Genomic DNA, 10,993 nt, shown 5'->3' on the forward strand with positions numbered 1-10,993 from the left:
CAGTTTCTTCAGGATGGTTTGGATAAAGGTTTGTCTGCAAGTTCCTTGAAAGGACAAATCTCTGCTCTTTCTGTTCTTTTTCACAGAAAGATTGCTAAACTTCCTGATATTCATTGTTTTGTACAAGCTTTGGTTCGTATAAAACCTGTCATTAAGTCAATTTCTCCTCCTTGGAGTTTGAATATGGTTCTGAGGGCTCTTCAAGCTCCTCCGTTTGAAACTATGCATTCATTGTACATTAAAATTACTTTCTTGGAAAGTTTTGTTCCTTTTGGCTATCTCTTCTGCCAGAAGAGTTTCTGAATTATCTGCTCTTTCTTGTGAGTCTCCTTTTCTGATTTTTCACCAGGATAAGGCGGTGTTGCGAACTTCTTTTAAATTTTTACCTAAGGTTTTGAATTCCAACAACATTAGTAGAGAAATTGTGATTCCTTCATTATGTCCTAATCCTAAGAATTCTAAGGAGAAATCATTGCATTTTTTGGATGTAGTTAGAGCTTTGAAATATTATGTTGAAGCTACTAAGAATTTCCGAAAGACTTCAAGTCTATTTGTTATCTTTTCCGGTTCTAGGAAAGGTCAGAAGGCCTCTTCCATTTCTTTGGCATCTTGGTTGAAATCTTTAATTCATCATGCTTATGTCGAGTCGGGTAAAACTCTGCCTCAAAGGATTACAGCTCATTCTACTAGGTCAGTTTCTACTTCCTGGGCGTTTAGGAATGAAGCTTCGGTTGATCAGATTTGCAAAGCAGCAACTTGGTCTTCTTTGCATACTTTTACTAAATTCTACCATTTTGATGTATTTTCTTCTTCTGAAGCTGTCTTTGGTAGAAAAGTACTTCAGGCAGCCGTTTCAGTTTGAATCTTCTGCTTATATTTTCAGTTTTTTTCTTTCTAAGATTTAAACTTTATTTTTGGGTGTGGATTTTTTTCAGCGGAATTGGCTGTCTTTATTTTATCCCTCCCTCTCTAGTGACTCTTGCGTGGAAGATCCACATCTTGGGTAGTCATTATCCCATACGTCACTAGCTCATGGACTCTTGCTAATTACATGAAAGAAAACATAATTTATGTAAGAACTTACCTGATAAATTCATTTCTTTCATATTAGCAAGAGTCCATGAGGCCCACCCTTTTTTTGTGGTGGTTATGATTTTTTTGTATAAAGCACAATTATTCCAATTCCTTATATTTATGCTTCGCACTTTTTTCTTATCACCCCACTTCTTGGCTATTCGTTAAACTGATTTGTGGGTGTGGTGAGGGGTGTATTTATAGGCATTTTGAGGTTTGGGAAACTTTGCCCCTCCTGGTAGGAATGTATATCCTATACGTCACTAGCTCATGGACTCTTGCTAATATGAAAGAAATGAATTTATCAGGTAAGTTCTTACATAAATTATGTTTTTTTCACTGTAATGGCCCTTAAACCACTAAAACTGCATAGTTATTTCATTCCATAAAAGTGGTGTTAGTATTTACCTGCTTGATGCCTGCCTTGCCCCTGCAGTATCCTCTGCACATGATCATTGCCATGGTCATAATATCTGTAATCTTCATGTGTGCGTTCCCCAGCTTGCCGTCTTCTTTGTCCTTCATAGAGGTGATCAGAGCAATAGTATCTAGAGCTTGCATCTCCATTTTCAATAACAGAATTTGCCTCTGTTAAAAAGGATTGAGAAGAACCACCATATTCCCTAGGTACATCCTCTATACTTCTTACAAGAAATGAAGGGGCAGACAGTCTGTTGCTCTCTCTACGCATAATTTCATGTGGTGTTCTTTGCACTGGGGTTCGCAAAAAACTCTGATTTCTGCAGACAGCCCCATCTCCTGCAGCAGTGTAGTGTGAAGAAGCAGTATCTGGAGGGCAAATATCTGTTCGTCGTGGAATTGTAGGACCATGTCGGATAAAAGAAGGCATTAAATCTTAAGAAAAAAAAAAAAGACATATGCATATTGTCAGTGTGTATATATATTTACTGTGCACAGGTAATGACGTGTGTATGAGAGCGTGATTGTGTGTATGTGACTCATTTTAAAAATAAGTGCATACTTTTAATCAATAAGCTGTAATGAAAGTAACTATGTATTACAGTGGGAGCGTGTATGAGAGCGTGTGTGTTACAGTGAGAGTGTGTATAAAAGTGTTTGAGAGTGTGAGTGTGTGTTACAGTGAGAGTGTGTATAAAAGTGTTTGAGAGTGTGTGTGTGTTACAGTGAGAGTGTGTATGAGACAGTGGTTTTAGAGTATAATTAGACAAATTGCCATAAGTGCTATCAGTGTATTCTTTTCAGTTATTTACCGATATGTTATATGGAAGCAATGTTGCAGTAAACAAGGTGTTAATGCATAATAAAAAAAACTGTCATTCCCATCTAATATGTTAATTTATTGCAAGACCGTGGAAAAATCTTATTACAAGATGCTTACAGTCCCTAGAATAGCCTTGTGTTACTTTGTGCCAGCCACATTCCTTTCTGCTAACATGTGCCATCACACATATTGATCACTGTCATCATACCTGTTGCCATTCCTTAGCTTATGCTCTGGACTAATGTGCTGCTTTTAATGAGGAGAAGTGCAACCACAACCAACTGAGAAAGGCCAGGATCCTCCTACAATCCGGAGGACAATATATCAGTCTGGGGAGTGACAGTTGCAAAACCACTTACAGTATGCTATATGCGTTTGCTGCTCATAGCTCTACCAACTAAACGGCAGGCACATCTATTGAACATTCATGCTGCCATCATATTAGCTGAGGCATCACTCTTTTCCACATCTACCATACCGACTGCCATCATACAGGCTGGGAAGCAGCACAATTACTGTCTACTGCAGTGCTTGACAATTCTGTTTAAAAATTAGAAGCCAGTATATTGGATTTGTATATAGATATATGGAGAATAACCCAAAACGTTAGGGTTAAGGCTCCTGTGTTTGTCGAGCCATGATCTACTGTCCTGCCTCTTCCACTGACAGCCCCCCCCCCCCCCACACACACACACACAAACAGCTAGTGATGTTATTTTAACATATTAACAGTGGTCTGCCCACTTAGTTACATCACATGGGCTGTGGGTTGGATACGCCCGATATATAATAAGTGCCCATATCTGCCCTGCACCATAAAACACAATGAACCTCTGTTATTATAGGGTTCATGAAAGACAGTGTAGACCAGTGTTTTTCAACCAGTGTGCCGTGGCACACTAGTGTGCCGTGAGAGATCCTCAGGTGTGCCACTGCAGACTGACAACAGTGTGACATATTTTTTAAACTTTGCTTGTTTTTTACTCCCAGTGCAGGGGTAGTTTGTAGGAGGCATGGCATAACAGCACAATACATACAGTATGTGTGTGTTTGTGTGTATGTGTATATATATATGCTGTATTAGGCTACAATGTGTGATTTTTAAAAAATTTTGGGATGGTGGTGTGCCACAGGATTTTTTAATGTAAAAAAGTGTGCCACGGCAAAAAAAAGGTTAAAAATCACTGGTGTAGACACGTGCAAAAATAAATGCTCTAATTCATCAAAGCATTTTACTACTGCAGTTTTATGTCTCTAAAAGTGATGGTAAACTCTCCCCTTTGGATAAACAGATCCGGAATGTTAGTTATATTTTAGAAGCAGCTTAATTCATCAGTTGTAATGGAGATGTGCTATAATGTACTTTTTAAAACGTAGATATGAAACTCAAATACCCCGTGCTCCTTCCACCCACTTTTGTAAGCTAACTGTTTTAACGGTTCTCTAATCAGAACTATAGTTTTGCAGTTTGTTTGCAGCTAGAGCGCTTATTGGAGAACAGTTCAAACCGTGAGCTCAAAAAAAAAACAAAAAAACACTTTTGAAGTGGGCGGCCGGAGAGTGGGCATTTGAATGTCATATCTACATTAAAAAGTAAGTTATAGCGCACCTTCGTAACAACTGATGAATTGAACTCGATCGAACATATTGCTAACATTCCGGATCTGTTTATCTAAAAGGAAAAGTTTACCATCACTTTAAGAACTTTATTGGCAGCACAAATCTGACAAGTTCTACCAAAGTAACACAAGGATAAAATAACTCACTAAGAAGCCCATAGTGCATCATGCAACTTAGTGACTATATAACACAAAACGTAAAGGGGTGTGTACACCAATTTCCATATAACTGCAAGTAATAGACACTACTATAAAGAATGTGTCAAGATACTGATAAAAATATCCAATATAGAACCTTTTAAAAACTTAGAAGCTCCTAGTTTAGAACTGTTGATGAAGTTAAGCTGGAACACACACTGAAAGGGCTGGGAAAGCAGGAAAAACAGACACTCACCCCTCCCCCGTATAAAAATACATAACAAAAACAGGAGCAGCAGGCATCTGTAAATGAATGTATACATCTGATACCTTGGGGCTTGGTTAGGAGTCTGAAAACCAGCACAATGTTATTAAAAACAAGCAAAACTATAAATTGTTACAAAAACACTCCCAGATGGGCTATAATATATAAATGGATCATCTACAAAACATTTATCCAAAGAAAAGTCTACTGTACAATGTCCATTTAATTTGCACTAAAGGGACACTAAACCCAATTTTTTTCTTTCATGATTCAGATAGAGCAGGCAAACAGCTTTCTAATTTACTCCTATTATCATTTTTTCTTCGTTCTCTTGTTATCTTTATTTGAAAAAGAAGGTATCTAAGCTAAGAAGCCAGACATTTTTTGGTTCAGACCCTGGACAGCACTTGTTTATTGCTGCTGTCCAATTAGCAAGGACAACCCAGGTTGTGAACCAAAAATGGGCTGGCTTCTAAACTTACATTCTTGCTTTTCAAAAAAAGATAGCAAGAGAAAGAAGAAAAAGTGATAATAGGAGTAAACTAGAAAGTTGCTTAAAATTGCCTGCTCTATCTGAATCATTTAAGAAAAAAAATGGGTTCATTGTCCCTTTAAGTATAAAATTAGAAAAGTTATATAAAGTGTGAAAGCGTCACCAAGATTAGTATTTTAATTTTAGGGGGAAAAAAAGACGTATTCATTACTACATGTCTAAAGAGTGATATAGCTGAACTACTTAAAGTGACATGAAACACAAATGTTTTATATCATGATTCAGAGAGAGCATGTGATTTTGAACAACTTTCCAATTTATTTATTTTATCTCATTTGTTTTGTTCTCTTGGTATCCTTTGCTAACAGATACCTAGGTAGGCTCAGAAGATGCTGATTGGTGGCTGCACACATATGATTCATTTTATTTGCTCACTCAATGCATTAATTGCTGTTGCTTTAAGAAACAATACAAAATAACAAAATGTGATAAATTAAGTAAATTGGAAAGTTTAAAAATGTATCTATCTGAATCATGGAAGAAAAATGTTGGGTTTTATGTCCCTTTAAGTACTGCAGCTATGTCACTCTTTAGACATGTAGCACTAGTATTGTATTTGTCTCTTTCTTCTAAAATTAAAATGAAACTTAGTGAATTGTCCTCCAACTGTATCTTAATCCTACTGAGTGAGCCTAAATCACAAACCACTCATCATGCTCCTATACTGTATCCCGCCCACCTAACCCTTACCATACTCCTATACCGTACCCCACCCACCTAACCCTTACCATACTCCTATACCGTACCCCACCCACCTAACCCTTACCATACTCCTATACCGTACCCCACCCACCTAACCCTTACCATACTCCTATACCGTACCCCACCCACCTAACCCTTACCATACTCCTATACCGTACCCCACCCACCTTACCCTTACCATACTCCTATACCGTACCCCACCCACCTTACCCTTACAATACTCCTATACCGTACCCCACCCACCTAACCCTTACCCTACTCCTATACCGTACCCCACCCACCTAACCCTTACCCTACTCCTATACCGTACCCCACCCACCTAACCCTTACCCTACTCCTATACCGTACCCCACCCACCTAACCCTTACCCTACTCCTATACCGTACCCCACCCACCTAACCCTTACCATACTCCTATACCGTACCCCACTCACCTAACCCTTACCATACTCCTATACCGTACCCCACCCACCTAACCCTTACCATACTCCTATACCGTACCCCACCCACCTAACCCTTACCATACTCCTATACCGTACCCCACCCACCTAACCCTTACCATACTCCTATACCGTACCCCACCCACCTTACCCTTAGCATACTCCTATACCGTACCCCACCCACCTTACCCTTAGCATACTCCTATACCGTACCCCACCCACCTAACCCTTACCCTACTCCTATACCGTACCCCACCCACCTAACCCTTACCCTACTCCTATACCGTACCCCACCCACCTAACCCTTACCCTACTCCTATACCGTACCCCACCCACCTAACCCTTACCATACTCCTATATCGTACCCCACCCACCTAACCCTTACCATACTCCTATATCGTACCCCACCAACCTAACCCTTACCATACTCCTATATCGTACCCCACCAACCTAACCCTTACCATACTCCTATACCGTACCCCACCCACCTTACCCTTACCATACTCCTATACCGTACCCCACCCACCTAACCCTTACCCTACTCCTATACCGTACCCCACTCACCTAACCCTACTCCTATACCGTACCCCACCCACCTAACCCTACTCCTATACCGTACCCCACCCACCCCTTACCCTACTCCTATACCGTACCCCACCCACCTAACCCTTACCCTACTCCTATACCATAACCCACCCACCTAACCTTTATGCTCCTATACCGTACCCCACCCACCCACCTAACCCTTATCGTGCTCCTATACCGTACCCCACCCACCCACCTAACCCTTATCATGCTCCTATACCAGGGGTCAGCAACCTTCGGCTCCCAGATGTTTTGGAACTACATTTCCCACGATGCTGAGACACTCTTTAGGCTATCTGAGCATCATGGGAAATGTAGTTACAAAACATCTGGGAGCCGAAGGTTGCTGATCCCTGTCCTATACTGTACCCCACCCACCTGACCCTTATACTCCTATACTGTACCCCACCCACCTAACCCTTATCATACTCCTATACCGTACCCCACCCACCTAACCCTTTATCATACTCCTATACCGTATCCCACCCACCTAACCCTTACCATACTCCTATACCGTACCCCACCCACCTAACCCTTACCATACTCCTATACCGTACCCCACCCACCTGACCCTTACCATACTCCTATACTGTACCCCACCCACCTGACCCTTATCATACTCCTATACTGTACCCCACCCACCTAACCCTTATCATACTCCTATACCGTACTCCACCCACCTAACCCTTTATCATACTCCTATACCGTATCCCACCCACCTAACCCTTACCATACTCCTATACCGTACCCCACCCACCTAACCCTTACCATACTCCTATACCGTACCCCACCCATCTAACCCTTATCATACTCCTATACTGTACACCACTCACTCTCCCTGCATAATTATCCCTCTTCATAGTGTGCTACACTCCTCAAGAAAACCCCACTCAAGTGCCCCATCATACTCCTTTACTGCATTGGGAGACAGGAAGAACATTTAGAAGACAGACGGTGGTATTAATATATAGATATAGAGAATAACCCAGAAAGTTAAGAGCCAGGGGCAAAATTATGGGAGCTATTGTCAACGGGTTTGTAAAGCCCTGTTTTACTGTACCCCTAATCATACATCTACAGTGTACCCCATCCACCTACCTCATGATATTGTACCCCACCCACCTACCACTCATCATACTCCTACGATACTGTACCCCACCTACCTACCCCTCATTATACTCCTACTATACCCCACCTACCCCTCATCATACTCCTATTATACTGTACCCCACCTACCACTCATCATACTCCTACGATACTGTACCCCACCTACCTACCCCTCATTATACTCCTACTATACCCCACCTACCCCTCATCATACTCCTATTATACTGTACCCCACCTACCACTCATCATACTCCTACGATACTGTACCCCACCTACCTACCCCTCATTATACTCCTACTATACCCCACCTACCCCTCATCATACTCCTATTATACTGTACCCCACCTACCACTCATTATACTGTAGACAACTCTCCTAAACCCATTATACTCTTATACTGTACTCCACCAACCTACCACTCATCATCATAAAGTAGCCAATCCGCCTACGCCGATCATAATCTTATACTGTACCCCACCAACCTTCCCTCATCATATTATACCCCATCCCCCTCATCTTTCTTTGTAATGTAGACCCCCCCATCATATTCTTATACTATACAACACTTACCATACTGCTCTCCATCCACCTTCCCCTCATACTGTACTACACACACTGAACTTCCAACAAATCGGTCCCTAATCAATCGTTGCTAAATCAGTACTTGTATTTCATCATTCCACGGTAGCACCGCTCTCCTCGCTGCCCTTGCACCCGTCCCACGGTACTCACTTCGCAGGAGGGGTGATGTCTCCTTCTTTACATACTTCCCCTGCACCTCCGCCGGCTTAGAAACTTCTTTCTTGGTTTTCTTTCTCGATAACATTCCCCTCCTTCTCCTCCCTCCGGAGACCGCTGCTCCCCACTAATACTGAGTGGAGCAGTGTCTCCGCTACACGGTACTGCTCGGGGCTAAGCCACCAGTCCCCCGCATACTTCTCTCTCAAACTCTCTATTTTCCGTTCTCACTCCTTGTTGTGGTGCTAACAGGCAGTGTTGATGCGCAGCCGTGAAGCTGACATCTTTAACAGTGCACCCGAGCTCCCCCTTCTGGGCGACACCACACACTTTTTTTTCTTCATTAACAGGCATCCCTGAACAACGCATGCGCCATCTCTTTCCTACACAACACGACAGCAACAGGAGTGACGTAAATTTCCTTACCCCCGCCCTGTAAAGTTTATTTTTCCTTGCAGTTGCAGTGATACGCGTCACGATGCCGCTATTATATCATTGGCATCATTGCAGTTAAATAATTGCTGTAGATTTACATATCTGATGGTCTATTAAACAAGTGTAGATTTATTTAAGGACAATACATCGTTGCTAAGTGATTTTACATAGTTTTCACTGCTTTAACTATAACGTAAAGCAAGACAATTTCTGTAACTGCAATAAAATAGTGAACATCGTGATGTTTTATTGTTGAAGTAAAAAACAAGTGAATCTATGGAGACTTTCCCTATAGATGTCACTATTAGAGTTAGTAGTAGCTTCTAGGAAGTATTAGCTGTATCAAAATCTTGTCGGGCACGGTGGCGCGTGCCTATAATCCAAGCTACTTGGGAGGCTGAGGCTGGCGGATTGCTTGAGTCCAGGGGTTCTGGGCTACCCTGTGCTATGTCGATCAGGTGTCCGTACTAAGTTCGGTATCGATATGGTGACTTTGGGGGAGCTCGGAGCCACCAGGTTGATCTAAGGAGGGGTGAACCGGCCCAGGTCGGAAACGGAGCAGGTCAAAACCCCCGTACCGATCAGTAGTGGGGTCGCGCCTGTGAATTGCCAGTGTAGGACAGCCTGGGCAATAAAGTGGGACGCTGCCTTTTTAATCTTTTAACTATAAAAGTTTTATTCACTTAGCATAACCATGCATTTTATACCTATTCTTATTTACATTTTTGCATATAAAAACATTGCAGGAATGTTGCAAATAAACTACGTTTACTACTCTACACACTGCCTCCTACTGGTGAACTCAGGAAAAAAATAGCACTACTGCTCTAGATTCACCTTAAAGTGATCCTAAACTTGACGTATTTTATAATCACCTCCAGATTCTGAGCAATATTTGACAGGGACGTGCAATTTTAATACCCCGCACTCCTGGCGCCCATTTGAAAAGTCATTTTTTTGGTCAGCTAACTGTTTGAACAGTTCTCCAATTGGCCACCTAGCTACAAACAAGTGCTGTATGGCTAGAGAGACGATTGGAGAACAGTTAAAACTGTTAGCTCACAAACAATATCACTTTTGAAGTGGGCGGCCGAAGCGTGGGGTATTAGAAGGGCACGGCTAGATTAAAAATGAAGTTACAGCGAATATTCATTAGAAGGGATCAATTTAAATCCCTCTAAAATATCGCTTACATTCTGGACCTGATTTTAAAACATGTAAAGTTTACAATCACTTTAAATCAGATTTAGCATTTTTTACATTTTGCAAACCTGAATTTTATTTTATTTATTTTTGTACAAACTGGAGAAAGGAATGATTTTAGAACTAGTCCACTACATTAAAACCTTTGCAGTCTGTGTAATTCAATTTGGGCTGCAGTTTACAAATTTGTCAGTAGATGTCGCTTATCCAATACAAAGATGCCCAGGTCGGCGCCGTTGCATGCAGAGAGGCTTGTAATAGGTGTGAACAACCAACATCTTTCGCCGGGCACGGTGGCGCGTGCCTATAATCCAAGCTACTTGGGAGGCTGAGGCTGGCGGATTGCTTGAGTCCAGGGGTTCTGGGCTACCCTGTGCTATGTCGATCAGGTGTCCGTACTAAGTTCGGTATCGATATGGTGACTTTGGGGGAGCTCGGAGCCACCAGGTTGATCTAAGGAGGGGTGAACCGGCCCAGGTCGGAAACGGAGCAGGTCAAAACCCCCGTACCGATCAGTAGTGGGGTCGCGCCTGTGAATTGCCAGTGTAGGACAGCCTGGGCAATAAAGTGGGACGCTGCCTTTTTAATCTTTTAACTATAAAAGTTTTATTCACTTAGCATAACCATGCATTTTATACCTATTCTTATTTACATTTTTGCATATAAAAACATTGCAGGAATGTTGCAAATAAACTACGTTTACTACTCTACACACTGCCTCCTACTGGTGAACTCAGGAAAAAAATAGCACTACTGCTCTAGATTCACCTTAAAGTGATCCTAAACTTGACGTATTTTATAATCACCTCCAGATTCTGAGCAATATTTGACAGGGACGTGCAATTTTAATACCCCGCACTCCTGGCGCCCATTTGAAAAGTCATTTTTTTGG

General features: G+C 41.8%; 1 protein-coding gene across 3 annotated transcripts in view; it reads right to left on the reverse strand.

The window, feature by feature from the left end:
- The window catches only part of SAV1 (salvador family WW domain containing protein 1), a 54,485-nt gene extending 45,740 nt beyond the window's left edge, over positions 1–8,745 (reverse strand). The window contains exons 1-3 of one of the 3 annotated variants that reach the window (XM_053697649.1): positions 8,458–8,556; positions 2,526–2,619; positions 1,483–1,929 (exon numbers count right to left, since the gene is read on the reverse strand). In XM_053697649.1, coding sequence (XP_053553624.1) covers positions 1,483–1,929; positions 2,526–2,535 — 457 coding nt within the window. In that variant the 5' untranslated portion in view covers positions 2,536–2,619; positions 8,458–8,556. The other 2 variants (XM_053697648.1, XM_053697650.1) reach the window with 2 other exon arrangements.
- Between the last annotated feature and the right edge of the window lie 2,248 nt (positions 8,746–10,993).

Source organism: Bombina bombina, chromosome 1 (genome assembly GCF_027579735.1).
Source record: "Bombina bombina isolate aBomBom1 chromosome 1, aBomBom1.pri, whole genome shotgun sequence".
In the NCBI taxonomy this organism is placed as follows: Eukaryota; Metazoa; Chordata; class Amphibia; order Anura; family Bombinatoridae; genus Bombina; species Bombina bombina.